The sequence below is a fragment of the Periophthalmus magnuspinnatus genome, chromosome 15 (genome assembly GCF_009829125.3).
Source record: "Periophthalmus magnuspinnatus isolate fPerMag1 chromosome 15, fPerMag1.2.pri, whole genome shotgun sequence".
In the NCBI taxonomy this organism is placed as follows: domain Eukaryota; kingdom Metazoa; phylum Chordata; class Actinopteri; order Gobiiformes; family Gobiidae; genus Periophthalmus; species Periophthalmus magnuspinnatus.
In genome coordinates, this window is record NC_047140.1 from 6,967,111 (window position 1) to 6,984,614 (window position 17,504).

The 17,504-nt window shown below is 38.9% G+C and overlaps 1 protein-coding gene across 2 annotated transcripts in view; it reads right to left on the minus strand.

Moving 5' to 3' along the window:
• Positions 1 to 136: 136 nt before the first annotated feature.
• marchf8 (membrane-associated ring finger (C3HC4) 8) overlaps positions 137 to 17,504 on the minus strand; it is a 220,093-nt gene continuing 202,725 nt past the window's right edge. The window contains exons 6-9 of one of the 2 annotated variants that reach the window (XM_055227155.1): positions 16,068 to 16,248; positions 9,751 to 9,886; positions 5,600 to 5,615; positions 137 to 3,672 (exon numbers count right to left, since the gene is read on the minus strand). In XM_055227155.1, the coding sequence (XP_055083130.1) occupies positions 3,321 to 3,672; positions 5,600 to 5,615; positions 9,751 to 9,886; positions 16,068 to 16,248 (685 nt within the window). In that variant the 3' untranslated portion in view covers positions 137 to 3,320. The remainder of the gene's footprint in view (positions 3,673 to 5,599; positions 5,616 to 9,750; positions 9,887 to 16,067; positions 16,249 to 17,504) is intronic. The other variant, XM_055227156.1, reaches the window with a different exon arrangement.

Genomic DNA, 17,504 nt, shown 5'->3' on the forward strand with positions numbered 1-17,504 from the left:
GCCTTTCTCTTCATTAAAATGCATTTGCACCGTCACCGTGTGTGTCTCAGCACGAGCCTTATCAGCTTCACACTCATTAACACATAACAACACAAGACATGCAATCAAGACCAGGGCAGCTAAAAGAAATGCCACTTTTATTTGGTTGTTCTTTTAATTCTACATACTTTGTTCAAACATGGGAAAACTGAAAACACATCAAGATTTTATTTAAAAACAGATGTACATTTTTATTTACCAAATTCTTTACAGTTACTATCAAAGAAAAGGTCACAGACAAAGTAGTGGAGTGATGTGAAGGGAACTGTCCACTCAGTAGTAAACAAACAGCTTTATGTGGGTCACACTTCTCTGTACGATTAAACATGAGATGATAAAAGCTCGATGTCTTGTGGGACGGCGTTAAGTAAAAGAGGCAAAGAGAATGCTAGCATATTATTATGTTAGCATCAAGACCGCACTGTGACTTTGCCCCAGCAGGAGCCAGCTCCTTTGAGTAGAACAGTAAAAAAAGCAATGTACGGTGGCCTCAAAGGGCAAGTTACAATGACAATTTTCAAAGTTCAACAACAAAGAGTGACATAAAATAAATTGGAACATTGAGAAAGAAAAAAAGAGAAAATAACAGTTTGTAAAGGTTTCCATTTAGACAATTTTGTATTTATGGGTTTGTTGTTTGAATCCTTTTATTTGCTTTTCCTAATACACTGTTTGTTTAAAAAAATGACTTTCAATTTTGGATTTTTATTGCATTGTTTGTATCGTGTCTTAAATAATTTTGTGTGTTTTCAATAACTGCGGTCATCTTTGTGCAATGTGACTTGTGACCATTCCATACCACTGTTAAATTAACCGAAATAAGTTAATATATTAATGAACATAATCCTACAAATATCTAAAACATGGACGTTTAAAAAAAATCTCTCTATTCCTGAACAATGCACTTGTAAGATGCATAAAATCACTCATGACGGGATATTAAACCAATAAACTCTCTTTAAATCTCTTTTTAAAATAAATACAACACAAAAAGAAGAAATAATAATAAGTCCACCCTGGACATGAAACACCATACAGGACTAGAACAGAAGAACAACAAAATCATTCATAATTGCACTTTTTATCTGTCTAACCGCACTGCATTGTGGGTAATGGAGTTTTTAGTCAAGTCAATAGAACACAAAACTTCAAATATCGATCATTATTGTTGAGTTATTGCTGCTGGCGCTGAGCAGTTATGAGCAGGAGTGGGGTCGGCTGCTTACAGAGAAAAGTGGTATCAAAGTTGTTTAAAAATGCTTGGTGTCGCTGTGCTCTTGACAGACATAAAGCACTCACAAAGCTCCAAAAAAGTGCCGTCAGAAATCCACTGCAATGATACTCTTCCACCTGCAGAGGGAGCCATCTTCTGCCCATCTTCAGGTATGCCCCTTACAACCTGCAGTCCACGTGATATATTGCATTGTTTTTATTGCAGAGGTTGAATGTGCTAAGTACTTGTACTATTCACATGTGCTTCTATAGATGGATGTTACCAAGGCTGTGTTCAATGACTCATTCCTAATTACTCTCTATGCAGACAATAAATAAGCGGCATTCATGATTTTCATGGACAAATTGTTGAAACAAATGCATTTTTTACCAGTCATTTAGATTATTAATTGGTGGTTGGTTGGGAATAGCAGATTTACAATAGTCAAGGATGCTACACATTACATATACAATACATGTGCAGGAATAAATACCTCAAAGTGCAAAGTGAACAAAGAAATAATAAAAAATAAAAGCACATCCAAGTTCTATTGTAAAAGTTCAAATTACTTCAAGAATTCACAAACAAAACTTGGTATTTGTGTGGCTTTAAGATTAAAAGGTAACTCGGTAACTTTTCTAGTGGAGAGTCTTCTATGCCGACTGCGTCTCCATGGAGATGTTATTGCTTTGTCTGTACTGTTCCACAATATAGTAGTGAACATACACCTGCCTGTCTCCACACAAGCAGGTGACACTACCAGCCCAAGTTATAGATCAGATCAGTGGAAAGGCGACCCCACTCACTTTAAGTTTGTATGTTTTTCAACACGTGTAAATGAATACATGCAAGATGGACAGGTTTAAAGCTATACTGTGGAACATCCTTCACAAAACAATAACATCTCCAGGTGGCAGTAAAGTTACATAATGTACCTTTAAGATATCAGATCAAATCAAATCTAGCTCACTATTTTGCCTGCTTATATGAGGAATACAAAGGAACTATACTGAATGATGTTAAACACAGCCAAAGCAAAGTCAGAGCATCCATTTTACAGGCCACAAAAGGCAGATGTAATCATCTCTCTGCAGCTAGCGGTGCTGCCATTCCCACTGCAATAGCTCACCCCACACCATGTGATAGCACCCAGGCAGACGAGACGCGCTTCACTAACAACACTCACATTCACTAAGCTGTTAATGTCATGTCTGAACATCACTTCTGTCTGCAAATTTGTCTACTTTTGAACTGTGCGAAAACCAAAGTCAAGAAGAGCCTGTCTGTGTGTAGCATCAAAGAACTCATTTGCATTCGTCTACTTTTCCGGGGATCAAACGTCGGAAAACAAAAGGGAGTTGTACGGACTTAAAAAAGCAGCAGTGGATTTCTGAAGGCATATCAAAACTGCACGTGGATTATCACATTGTAGCATTCACGAACCCCCCCAAGACTGAAATAATATTGTACTTCTTGTCATATCGTACAAAAAGTTCCTTTTTTTTTTTTTTCTTTTTGAAAAGTTTACATTCGCCTGTTCAGTAGGATGCTGGAATCATGATTACACAGAATTCCATTTTGCGTCCAAAACTCCCAAATTGAAATATTCCGTTTGTAGATCCATAATTCCGTTTCATCATCCGATGTCGTTATCGTACGATATCCCCCAAAAATTACATTGAAATGATATTTCATTTCGTTCTAACTTAATAAAAACAAAAGTGCTTTGACGCTAAACCACAAGACCCACAAATCCAGGGTTGGCGTTCGCTCTGAATCATCCCGGTTGCCACTTTATTTAGTGAGTCGGAATGTCAACGGGACTAACTGGCTCGGAATTCTCAAAAACTCAAACCTACATATACGTCGATCCATTGACAACAAATCCACAACCAAGAAATGGACGTTTTTAGACCTCGGTAGAGTCTTTTATCTCTTGAGATCAAATTGTTACAAGTGACCATTTTGAAAGTCTTAAAATGGTCAGAAAAAAAGTTTGCTTGTTTTACGTTTTAATGACAGATTACTTTCTTAGATCCTTCAAGTGTATTTTTCCCCAACATGGCGGTCAGACGTTGACCACTTCCATGCAGTACTCCTCCGTCTCCGTGTACTGGGAGGAGTTTGTGTCCGATTGGGTAGGTGCCAGCGCCTCTTTGTTCTCCAGATTGGGTTCCATGAGAATCGGTTTGTCCAAGGCTAGCTTTTTACACGAGTCTGGCCTGTTCTGAACGTATATGACGCGGTTGTATGCTTTGAGTCTCCTCCATAGATGGATGTAGACCTTGCATTGGACGTACATGAAGACCAGTCCGCCAGTGAAGCCAATCGCCACCACCACGAGTTTGGTCCAGAACGGCCACTCCAGGATCCCTGCGGAGGAGGACACAAGAGAACACGACAGGTGTAACACACAGGCGAAATATAATCCACTGAGTTCAAATCAAATGTAGGTTTAGAAAGAGGAGGTCAGCAATCAAAGTCTATTTAGTGTATCGTAACAGGCATTGGACCCTAGGGATGGCACAAGATCTTCTGCCACAAGATCGTGCAAGATAAAACTGTCATAAGATTGAAGACACATGTGTAAAGTTATCACGTGAGACTTCTCAATCCATGTGTTTAAATATGGCTCAGGCAAAAACCATGTAAACATTTGTGAGTTATGTTTTGAGAAGCTGTAGTTTTAAAAAATCAATGCTTTAAAGGAACTGTATGTAGCCTGGGATCTCACTGTTTCTACAAATGTGCTACAACCACAGATGAACCTGTGTTGCCTGAGCCTAAGCCTGCAGATAGAGACACAGGTTTTCTCATTCTCAGTAACTGGACAATATATACTGCAGCTGCAGAGGCTGCTCTAGCACTGATTCATGATGGTCTGCAGGTGCTGGGTAGTGAGGATTCAGATCAGAAAAAGGCATTTTAGGTTTAAACCAACTGGATTTCAGCAGTGAAAGTGGCAACAAAAATGAGAGAGTCATTGGGCTTTCTGATTGGATAAAAAATCTCATTATAACATAAACATCACAGCCTTCATGTCCAGTGTTTTAGTAATTAAAAATGCATCAGCATTAGAATAGTTATCAGTGAAAGGGGACACAGAGAGGTCACGTTTATGAAATACATGAAATCTTACATACAGTTCATTTAATGGCAGCAAAAATATTACATAAAGTAAATCAAAACTTTTGAACTGAACAGCAAAATGTTGTTTATTGACAATGTCAAAATATCATCTTGTCTCATTCATTGGACCAAATCTCATGTCTCCTCTTGTGGCAGTTTGTCTTGGCCCATCCCTATGGGACACAGAGGACAATATGGGGTTTGAGAACAGGTGCTAGGCCTATATGTGTGCGTATGGATCACATATTTACCTTACAGTAAAAGTGCAGAGCAGTTTTCTACTGTTTACATTGCAACTCTGTCTACATTTCACTCTTGCTTGCTCAAAGTCATTCTCAATTTCAAGTTGGTCAAAGATAAGTTAATTCAAAAATTGAGTAATGTAGCTCCACAGTCCCGCCTACTTCAAAGTTGGCTACGGTTCCGGAAGTACATTTTCCGATTCATTTTTCCCATAGACTTTTCAAAGAATTCATATATCAAGAGTTCAAAGGCATCGTAGAGACCAGCCAGCTGCGTGTTAACTAACATCCATAACACAGATGTTTTAAGTGCAAAGGCATGTTTAAAAATGAAGATTCAGTAAAATGCTTTAAAGTTTAAGAAAATGATAGGTGTTGTGGTCATGAGTTACCACCGCTGATTATCCCTGAGCGAACGTTTAAATTTTTAATTAGTCCTGTCATGATAAAGTTTGAAGCATGACATATCACTATAGGGAAATACGATGATAAACGATAAAATTGAAGCTGCTTTATGCCTCTAAAACAATAACAATAAAGCAGATTAATCAAAGTAAGACATTTTTTAAATAAACCGTATCATTAAAAGGCTTGAGTTGCAACAAATAAATAGCAGAATTAAGCAATATTTAGCCACGGAAGACGTATTCAGCCCTAAACAGCTGAAATCATATTGTATCACTATAAAAATAACATAAATCTCACAATTATTGCAAAAAAAAAGTGTGCAGTTGATAATATTGAGGCCAAAAATGAATTATTCCAGCTTTCATGTATTAAATGTTAAGTCGATATAGTGATTATCAGGACAGGCCCACTTTTAATTAATTTTTTTCAGAAAGTCTATGGGAAAAATGAATGGGAAAATTACTTCTGGAACCAGGGGACCATAAACGGGGTTTGTTTGGTGCTATAAAAAAGAATAAAAAACTAGACATTGAAAAACTAAAGGGGGAAATTGGAGTTCAAATGTTTACCTGGGATTCTTCCGGCTGCATGAGTGAAGAGAATGTATCATGATTTACAAAGACATTGAGGAAAAATGGTACATCAACAATTCAGGGTTCACACATTTTACTGAGAGACATTTCAAAAACGTTTTCAGATTTTAGTAAGTTAATAAAATGTAACCAAATCAAACTAAAATCTCTAATTCTCCAGACCATGTGGGAACCCTATAACATACAATCCAACATTTGTAGTACAAGTGAGCAGTGAGCACATGTGAGCGTGTTTACAGTGGAGACGGTGGAGTTGTTTGGTGTCGTCATGGCGATTAGAGCCGACAGCGCTAAGGGACCCGAGTGAGTGTGAATCATCAGGACCATCTAAGCACCCACAGCCTGCTCCCCCATCTGGAGTCTGGCTCAAAATACATCACAGCTACGGCAAACAACGCCAAGTCGTTCTAAATAATATTCGTTAGTTAAATTTAATTGTATCTGTGAAAAACTACAGATGAATCTAATAAAATGTATTGATTTTATGTTTAATGTTGTTTGCGTGAGAGGTATCCAGGCATTTTCCACTGAATGTTGCAGAGAAGATCTTGTTTTAAAAGTGAAGCTTGAAGAAATTGCATTATTGTCTGTATATTTGCCCTAGTTTTCGTTCAAAAGTAAAGTAAAAAGTGAGATGCTAATTTACCAAGACAGCACAGAACTGACCTGGCCTGACCAGTTCTTGTGATATTGGTGAGTTTATAATGTCACAAGACTCTATCTGGCCCGGGTACCTTTGTTTTGACAGGGACACAGTTCAGTCACAGGGCAGAATTGTGGTTTTGGCCCAAGGTGAAGTGCCCAAACGAACCAAAATATGATGAACTGTTTTAGTGGAAATATAGACCATTTTGATTGATCCAAACAACCACAAGGGAAACTAGTATCAAAAGACATAAATAGAACTTGTTCAAGACGTCATGATGATATTAAAGAAGCTATCGTGAGAATGGCAGATTATATTGTATCAAATTGTTGTGGTTCTGAAATCGATATCCAGTATCAAGTCTCTCTCAGAATAAAATAAAAAGTTTGGAATTTTTGTATTGTGAAAATACATGGTCTTATATTCATGCAACTGCTACTTATTAAGACACTGTCCAGGAAGTGTCTGACAATTTTGAATATATTTAGTTTTTCGTATTTATACATAATTTTTTCCCTGTATTAATAAAACAACAAAAAACTTAACAGTTGTAATTTGAAGTAGATGCTAGGCTCCAGAAATGCCACAGTCTTCTCTCCCTCTCTCTCTTTCTGTATCTTTCTGTTCTCTCTCTCTCTCTCTCTCTCTCTCTCTCTCTGTGTATCCCTTCCCTCCCTCCCTCTCACATCCTCTCTCTTTCTGTCCATTCTGTAACCCTCTCTCTGTCTCCCTCTCTCTCCCTCTCTCCCCCTATTTCTGTCCCTCCCTCTCTCCCTATCTCTCTCTGTCTCCCTCTCTCTCCTGCTGTCTCCCTCTCTCTTTGTCTACCTCCCTCTCTCCCTGTCTCCCTCCCAGTCTCCCTGTCTCTCTGTTGCTCTCTCTCCCTGTGTCTTTCCATCTCCCTCTGTCCCTGTTGCTCTCCCTCTCTCCCTGTCTCTCCGTCTTCCTCTCTCTCTGTCTCCCTCTCTCCCTGTCTCTTTCCATCCCTTCTCTCCCCTGTCTCTCCATCTCCTTCTCTCTGCTGTAGACTTGTTAAAGACTCCACAAACCCTACGGCCATTTCACAACTTATTATCTGCTCCGGGATCCACTTTAGCTCATCCTCACTCACTGCGGACAAATGCAGCGGCCGTTTGGAACCATCAGTGTTGCCAATCCAAATCCCCAAATGGAGACATAAAACTCTTTACCGGTGTAGTCCTTGGATTTGCACCGAGCCGAAACAGGCAGATCTGGGACGTGCGTAATGAGGCGATGTGAATTTTAATGTAAGAAGCTAGCGTCGGCAGAGATTTTAGCTACGGGCTACATTTGCATCAGCCAATTTGAGAGACTGGTTTGAATGTGATGGGTTGAAAAGTCCAAGGAAAGTTTGAGGAGATTGCGAATCTGCTGTGTGTTGAAGTTTTGGTACAATTAGAGAACATTTAGAGAGCAACTGTTGAGGAAACGCTATGCTGTAGTATTCAGCTTAAAGGTCTTATATTACGCAAAATTGAGTGAAATTAAGTTTTAAACCACGTTATAATGTTGTTACCTCCTCAAAAACAGACCTATAAATGCTCCGTTCCACCTTGTGATGTCATGAGGCTGTAGTTTTCCAGTTAAAACTCACCAAAACCGAATCACTTAACATCTCACACTGTCATTGAAAGTACATATTTGATCTTTCTTTCCGAAATGTCCTGACACTACACCTGTTCTTTGATAGCGCCCCTCACTCCCGGACCAAAGGGCGGATAATTACACAACTTTTATAAATAACCCTTTTCTTCTTCTTCCCTTTTAGTCCGATTCGCCCTCAAAGGTGAATCAGAGCCGACTGAATTAAGAGCCCAAAAGTCAATAGAACTCGTGACCTCCTCCTCCGTGTTTCCAGCAGTCGCTACAATAAGAACCAGGCAGTCATTTACACCCACTGATGTTCCCAGAATACACTGCACACGCCAGCTACGCTATTAGGCCTATTACGCTAACTACCCGTGCTAAGGCTGAATGAGAGGGAGCACAAAAGAGCAGTGTGCTGTCCTTTGAACCTGATAAAGAGCTGAGAGGTGGTTTGGGACCAGAACATAGTGGAGTCTGCCCCAGCGCTGTCGGTCCACGTTTAGAAGCCAGATCATCCACTTTGAGAAAAAAAATCTAGGTTTTTATTAGATTTTATCGTGTCAGATTTTTACAGTCAATTTCGTGTCATACTGTAAGTGACGCGCACGGCCACCAGAGTGCACTGTAGTAGTGGTAGTTCATGTATTCTAACTGTAGAATGAAGAAGGAAATGTGTTCGTTATGCATTGACAGTGATGAAGAATGGGCCAGGTGGATAGCTCAAGGATTTCAGATTTATGAAAAATTAGGGCTGTTGCCATAGCGATTGACAATTTAAAACAGCATATGCTTATTTTTGCTGTTGTATTTAGGGTTGGCAAAAAAAATAAAATAAAAAAAATAATAATAATAATACAATAAAAAAATAAAAAATTCAAATGCTAATCAATACTAAAACATATATTAAAAGCAGATATCGCTACAAAAAAATAAAAATGAAAAAAATCACATAAAGACAAATTTGGGCTTTCCCTGACTAGTTTTAGAAATACCTGGATCTATAAAAATTACATTAAACATTTTACATGCTATAAAAATCTGTATGAAGTTGTTAGTTGTAATATGATAAGAAATAAACATAACACACATGCGTTTTAAGACTATAATTAGCGTTAAGTTAAGGACAGACTGTTCTTAAAGTGAGTGTTGATAAAACAACCCTAAGGAACAATGCGTTCCATTAATGTCTATTGTGTCAAATAAATCTTTGGAATTTATGTGGGCATATGATAACTTTCAAACAATGGAACGGAGCTAATTTATATCTACCACTCCTTTTACTGCTTTACAACAACTTTACTAATGTTGCACAATGGCATTAAAGTGAAACTAAACACTTTTTTTGCTACAGAACTATGTATATGGTGTTTTAATAGTAATAATATTCTATGGTTTCTAATGCTTTTTTTTGGTCATTTTAGAGGCTGGTTTTTGTGGTCAAAAACATATAAAACTTAGTGCATCCTGTCTCTAGTGATCATTGCGATTTAAAGTGCTTGGTGACATCACACAAAACTGCCCAGATAACAGACAGGTGTTTCTGATTACAAATATATGGCTGCACGGGTGGAGTTTGAAATGTTGATACCTGTTGGACCAATCACACTGCTCCTTATACCCCCAGACCCCGCCCCTCCTCCCTCTCTTCTTTAGGCCTCCAGGTACTTCCCAGTTTATCAGCTCTATCTGAAATGTGGTTGTTTAGGTGTTTAGTCCCACTTTAAAATTTGACCTCATTCTGCCAGCAGCCATATCTTATTGCTTATACGTTTGTAATTACATTTATTACAGTTACCTAGTCCACCCTCGGCTGTCAGTGCTCTGATACAGTGTACTGCAGAGCTGCGTTGGCGTGTACATGTGCGTTCGTACCTTGCTTGATCTCCTCAGCGGTCCGGTCGATGAGCACGTACAGGGACCACACGACGCAGGTGATGGCGATGACGTGAAAAGTGACGGAGCACATGATCTTCCTCCTCTCGCTCGCCGTCATCTGAAGCTTCTCCCACTGCACACACAACAGTAGGCCTGTCACGATAACACATTATGAAGCGCCATATATCGCTGCAGAGAAATAGAACAATAAACGGTAATAGTGAAACTGAAAGTATGCCACTTACACAAAAGCAATAAAGCAAGACAATCCCATTGAATAGAATAGAGTATCGTTTAAAGACCTGAGTTATGACAAATACGTATTTATTCAACCCTCTACAGCTCAAATCTTATCATATCACAACTAAAATAACAAGGATCTCCTCATTATTGCAAACAAAATGTCCATCAATCCTTTCATTTTCCTCAGCCAGGTCACATGGGCAGCAGTCCAATCAGAGACTCCCAGACTTCCCACACCCCAGACACTTCCAGACACAAAGAAAATCTGCACACAATAAATATTGAAACCCGAATAATACTGTTCCAGCTTCAATATATTTAAGTCAATATAATTCTTACTGTAACAGGCCTCCACAACAGCACAGAAGCATCCACCATGTCTGCAGGATCATGTCACGTTCATGCATATTTAAAGAGATGGTACGTGATTTGTCCATGTAGTTAAGTAAAAGTGGTCTGGCCCCAGTACAGATATATTCAAAAGAAGACAACTGTGTACTGTCTATGTTTAATTATAAGTGTTATATTGCCAGGAAGTGCACTGTTAGCATGTTAGTTGTTGTTAAAATTATCACGACAGCAAAACTCAGCTCTGGTCTATGAGAGTTGGAGTTTACAAGCTCTTTGCTTGTAAATTCATCGCCGTGAGTAATTAAGAAGCTAAGAATGTGTGAGGAAAGTGAGGAATAACTTTGGAATGATACAAACCATTTAAAATGAACTAGTGCTTTTTCAAGTTTTTAATGTCAGAAAAATACAGACAGACAAAAATAAGGTACAGCGCCTTTTTAAAGTTTAAATATGAAAAGATATATATATATATATATATATATATAAACAGACTTTTTAAATACTTCTATACGTTCATGTTTTATTATATACAATAATTTCAGTGCATTCAAAAATGTTAATCAACTAGTTGTTCCACGTCAGCTAAGAACTAGTTAAACAGCAGTTTAAATGAGTCAAAACAAAACACAAACACGTCTTAGACAAACAGGTTTGTGTGTGATGATGAAACATTACAACATGATTTTTAAAAAGTTACCATAATATTATTATAGGCTTTAATATAAATTTGAAAGGTACAGTATCACCTACATGGTTCCATAGAAATAGAAAGATACTCTGGAATGCCATACTGTGGAACATTATAGCCAAAGGAACAACATTTTCATAGAAATGAATGTAAAGTACTTAAAATTAAAGATTACTATTCTAAAACATGTTAAGTCATGTAAACAACCTTTGTTTATTGTAATAAATGACATTGAGCTAACAGTGCTAATGCTAAGTCTATTTGGAAGCACAAGCGCTCGCTCATTCATCAGGAGGCTTGGGTTACACTGTCACATTAGATCTGAATGTGGACTATTTTGCCAGTGTGACTGAGTTAATGTGTTTTGAATTACAGTGTCAAACTGGTCCAAAGAGAGGTTGCAGTGAAGAGAAATTGCTCTGAACCAACTTGATAGTACTTTTAGACTGCAGCTACACCAGTATTAAACCATGTTAACCATGTTCAAATACACCTGTGACTTTTGGAAGGTGCACACAAGAAAGATGAAGCCGTCATGTTGCTGAAGTCTAACCAAAAACAAATCTTTTACACTCCCAAAGTGGGTAATTTCACCTGTGTCTCCAGTAGCTGTCCTGAAAATTGTACACTATGTCTGATGTAATTCATGCTCTAGGCCCTAACCCAACATATGTAGATGCTATTGGTGTACCACGTACCAGATGAATATAAACTAGTCGATCAACTTGCTGCGGGGTTTGAAAATCTCCCATTCATTAGTGCTATATTTCCTATCACTCCTAACAAAAATGTAGATCGTATAAATTATCTCCATTACAACTTGTTGCGTTTAACCAATCTGACCACATCCTTAGGCACAGCTATGACTGAACAATTAGACGCGGTATCCAAAACTACTTTTCAAAATAGAATGGCCCTAGATATGTTATTAGCTGAACGGGGAGGGATATGTTCTTTGTTTGGGGAACAGTGTTGTACATTTATTCCTAATAATACTGCTCCGGATGGCTCCGTAACCAGAACTCTTAAAGGACTCCAAATGTTCTCGGACACGATGCATTCTCACTCAGGTGTTAACAATCCCCTAGACGAGTGGTTCTCCAAAATGTTTGGCTCTTGGAAACAAGTAGCAATGTCAATGGCTACGACAGTAGTAATGGTGATTGCATTATTTATCTTTGGCGGTTGTTGTTGTATTCTATTGATTAGATCTTTAATTGAACATGTCATTCAACGCTCTAGGTGGTCAGCTAAAAGGTCAATATACAATGCTTAAACAGGAGGAGGTAAAACCCACATTACCGGTATTGGCCTCACCGTATGAACTTTAAGAAAACATATAAATGGTGATCTATAAAAATAGATCAAAAGGGGGAATGAAGGACGTAAACGTCATTGCTCATAATATTAAAGATTAGACTAAAAGGAGATTTAGGACTTTCACACAACACTGCACAAACACACTCCATCCTTGCCCTATCGCATAGAAAAGAACATACTGTGACAATAGATAGATTGTGTAGCATGTCCTCCCAGGTCAAGCTGTTACAGATAACGCTGCGCCAGTGGGGCGCCTGGAGGGCAGAGGAGTGCCAGAAGGAAGAAGAAGATGTCCACACCCAGCTACTGAATATTCATGATTTATGTTTAAATGTGGCATTCAGGGTCAGGCACTCAGATTAAAACGGGACCGCCCCTGAGATCTCTGTGCACGTACTAGGGACAGCATCATGCCTGACTTGTATTAGATTGGATGTATAGGGAACAATAAAACTGGAGTGATTCTACTCTCTGGTCTCCAGTGATTCTTCTGATTGGATAAAAGGAACATGCTTACAACATCTTCAGAGATACTACACTCTTAGGTCAGGGCCTGTAGCTCGGGAGGCTCAAATGTGATGAATTAAATGCCTATTGCCATTGTGAATGTATCATTAGATGTCTGACTTTGTGCACTCATAAATGGATAATGGTTTATGTTTTATAAACATCTAACCCTACTCCATCTAAGGCTGTGGCTCTTATATTTACTCAATGTCTTGCGACAGCTAAAATTAGTATCTCTGACATTTTGGTTTTGTAAAGGGGGCTCCAAAAGGTTGAGACGCCTGGTCCAAGCTACAGACATTTTTAAGGAGGGAGTGTAGCTCTTTCTCAGAATAAAATGAACCAAACAGATCTATATGATTATTTTAGATCTTCTTAAGTTTCCTCATCAGAGTTACACGTGGCTTCAACACTTTACAAACATGTGAGTCTGGTCACAGCTAAACCTGAAGTTCAGATGGCTGTGATTGACAGGGACATGGTCCGTCCACATGTTTTTTCCTTTTGGTTGTGTTTTCATTACATTTCAAACCTGACTCTTATTTGGCCAGAGGGAGTGCTCCTCCTGCTTGTTTACATGGAAATGTGTTTCCTTTGACTATAATCTTCCACAGTGTGGCATAAAACATGTTTTAAAGTATGTTTTCACTTTCTATTTCCATGAAAATGTCCTTAGGCAACATGCCACCTCCAGAAAGTTACAAAGTGTCTCTTTAAATGTGTACTGCCTAACCTTTCTGGTGTACACACGCACGCACACCCCCGCACACGCGCGCGCGCACACCCACACACACACACACACACACACACACACACACACACACACACACACCCCCACACACCCCCACACACCCCCCCCCACACACACACACACACACACACACACACACACACACACACACACATGCCATCCTCTAAAATTAACCACACCTTTTTTATAACTCAGCATCTCATCTCAGAGTAATTACAAATATTGACTCCTCCTCGGGGACTATAAATACACAGTTAGTCATGAATAATTTAGCTTCCATGATAAAAAAAAACATCTTGGTACTTTCATATTTTACAATTCACCACCAGCGTTACACCAAACCATCTCCCCATTGGCAAACCTGTGATTTGCCGGGTCAGCTCACCCAAAAGGAAACTACCAAACACGGGGCCGTAAACAGTTGATAACCGTATCTCCATCTCACAGTCAATTGTCCGAGCAGAGCCGAGAGCACACTGAATGGTCTCCTGTGAAATCCACCGCCCATTACCAGGAAAAGCATTTGTTTAAAAGCTCTTGTGCAGCTAACGAAGGGTGCGCGGATTTTAATTAGACTGTCCCGTTATCTGTCGCCGTGGTGATGGATAAGAGTCTTTAATGGGAGTGTGTAGGCCTCTGCAGCAGTGAGGGAGAAGAACAGGCTTTGGTGAGAATCCAGCCGCAGAGCCACCGACGATATCGGAGAAGGAGACAAGTGTGATGGACAAGAGACGTACTTTTTAATTGAAGGAGAATGTAGTTTATTGTATTTGGGCAAAATGTGTCTTGCCTCTGTACAGATATATACTGTACAAGTCTGCTGTGTACTATCTCCACCAAATTATAAAATATTTTATCGTCCAATAATCAGGAAATGTATGCACATTAGCACGCTAGCTGTTGTTTTTACCATGACGGCTACATTGGCAGTTTATGACGTCTTTTTATCATTATAACAAGCAAAGTTGTCTACCAAAGAAGTGAACAGATTGCACAAAAAATATGACAAACTTTCTCAATTAACTAGCAGATGATTTTGATTGGCATAAAATATATTTGGAAATCAGCCAGAACAGAATCAGTTTCCTCAGAAATGACAGAATCTATTCATGTTCTGAACTGAAGTCATTTACACTTGTACAGTTTACAAATGAACGAGGCCTGTAGTAATGAAGTCTGTGTTTTTACTGAGACATGGCTGTGACATGTGGATATTTTGTACTATTTTGACTATATTATGAATGAGGTGGAGTGGTGCTTTAGTGATTAGTGCTTCAGACTCACATTAAGAGGGTCCAGGCTTTGACTTAAGGTCTTTCTGTGTGTCGTTTGCATATTCTTCCTCTCATTGGTGTACTACAGGATTGACCCTGGGGCCAGGACTCTCCTGAAAACTAGGCTCTTAATAAATGATAACTGTAAAAACATTTGTAACGTTGTGATATAAAATGATTCCAGGAAGAGTAAATGCTTCAGTGTGCTGAGCATGAGATTGTATCAGAACTACAGACTTGTAGGAGATGTTGTTGTCAAAACTGTCAAAAATATGATACTAATCGATGCTAAAACTATATAAACTAGATAATTTAAGCAAGAATTAATACTGAAAAAAATTACTGGATAAAATTTTATCATTTTGAGTTTTGCAGATCTAGTATAAGACCACGAAGTATAATAAACTAACACTATTATTTTGTCTTGAAAATTATTATGTGCAATATTGACTTAAAAAGAGCAAAATCAGTATTGAATTTATTCTTTAATATCAAATTTCAAAAGTTTAACATTTTAGAACTGTGACAACACTAGTAGGAAATGCAAAATGTTTATTTTGTTTTTTCACATTACAGCGTCAAGGACCAGGGGTTATCTGGACAAACCTGTTCAAATAAATTCCTTGATTCTGTTCAAATTAACCCCACGTCTTTCCCTCAACACAGTTATGTCACAAGACAGACACTTGCAATGACTGATTGCTACACCAGCACATGCAAATTTTGGACTACCGGTATATATTATTTCACAAACAGGTTAAGGTTAAGTTCAGGAACAGGTATTTTTGGATAAGGTGAGGGTTTTGGGGCAGGTTTTGAAATAGCGTCCTGGGGGAACTATGTTGTAGAAAAATGCCACTTCTAACTCTGCCTTGCCCTCTTTTCTCTGTCTTTCTCCTTCAGTAGCATCAGTATGGTGACGTCAGTTCAGTAGTGCCTGTTCAGTAATGTCAGTATGGTAAAGTCAACAGGGTAACGTCAGCGGGGTAATGGCAGCAGGGTAACTCAGTAACGTCAACTCAGAAGCATCGGCTCGGTAATGTCAGAACGGTAGTGTTAGCACGGTACCGCTGCCACGGTACCGCTGCCACGGTAGCGTCAGGAGGGTGACGTCAGCACAGAAATGTCAACTTAGAAGTGTCAACTTAGTAGCTTCATCTCAGTAGCATCGGTACAGTACCTTGCGTAGCGGCTTGAGCTTGGTCTCCATGATGAACTCGTACTTGCAGAGTTCACAGCAGCGCGTGTCGGAGCTCTTGATCCACTGCTGCAGACAGCCCTGGTGCACGAAGCGCAGGCTGCCTGTACAGTGGCACGGTGTGATCAGAGGACTCTCATCGTCGCCCTCACAGTGACAGATCCTGTGGACACAAACACACAACCACATGAGGCTGAGGAGGAGGTCAAACAGGAGGACTCCATTTTGGACCGCCACTTACTTTTAGGGTTGTCAGAAGTATTGACAATCAGATACTAATCTTTATTAAAACTAGTATAGAAACTAAATACTCAAAGTCACATTCACAGGACAGACATTAACCTTTCCTGAATATCTTTTGAGCTGTGTCAGAACAAATATAAGACACACAGACTAGTATACACCCATGGGCCACTATGGAACCTACTGGACGACTGAGGGATTACACAGATATAAGACACATAAGAATATAAAAAAGTACTATGATTTAATGTTGAAAATCACATTCTATTGTCTAAAGAAAGGGATTTTAATTATCACTGTGGTATTGGAATCTCTGAATTGGTATTTAGTATCGAGTCTATGCCTTAATATCGAAAGGAAGTTTGAAATGTAACACTATTACTGAAATAAGTATCGCCTTTGCCATCGTCTCCCATGAAATCATTTGAAAACATTGCTACACTCTAAACACATATGTAATCTTATCATGTATCAACATAAAAAAGACTGATTTAACCAAGCAGGTATGGTAATTATCTTCCCATCTCCACCGCAGCAGCAGAACCACCAGCCTCCTGAGCTTCTCCATCTCTGCCAGAGTTTACCAATTCAATAAACACGGTGATCTACTGGGAATCGAAGTGTGGAACAATGGCACGATTTTTATCTCCAAAAAACTAACTTGAGAGTCCAGACCTGTTTACAGAGGAGTGCCAGAGGGAGTTTAATCTAGTGAAAAGATAAAAGGTATTAGCACGCGGAGCTCAGAGGCTAGTCCCACGCGAGCAAACTCAATCACGACAATGTAATGTGAATCAAAACACTTCATTTTCAAACTCAAACGCTCTGGGCCCCAAATAATCATCTGTGTTATCAGATTTTGCGGCCAAAGACATTTCATTATGGGTATTAGAGAAAAAGTAGAAACTATTTTGGTTAAGCTAACTAAGCCAGCGGTGAATTTGCAATGGTCATAGTCAATTTTATAAATAAACTGTGTTCACACTGTAGAATTTAAGTCATAGTTTCAAGATACAAGTCTTAGTAAATACAGTATAAGATATGTAGATCACCATGTTACATTCTGTTCATTGTAAACGGCAATATTGATCTAAAAAGGTTCAAAGTGAAACTAAACACCAAATCCACGTTTTTTTTGCTACTACTGACGTTTTAATAGCACTGTGTATTGCTCAA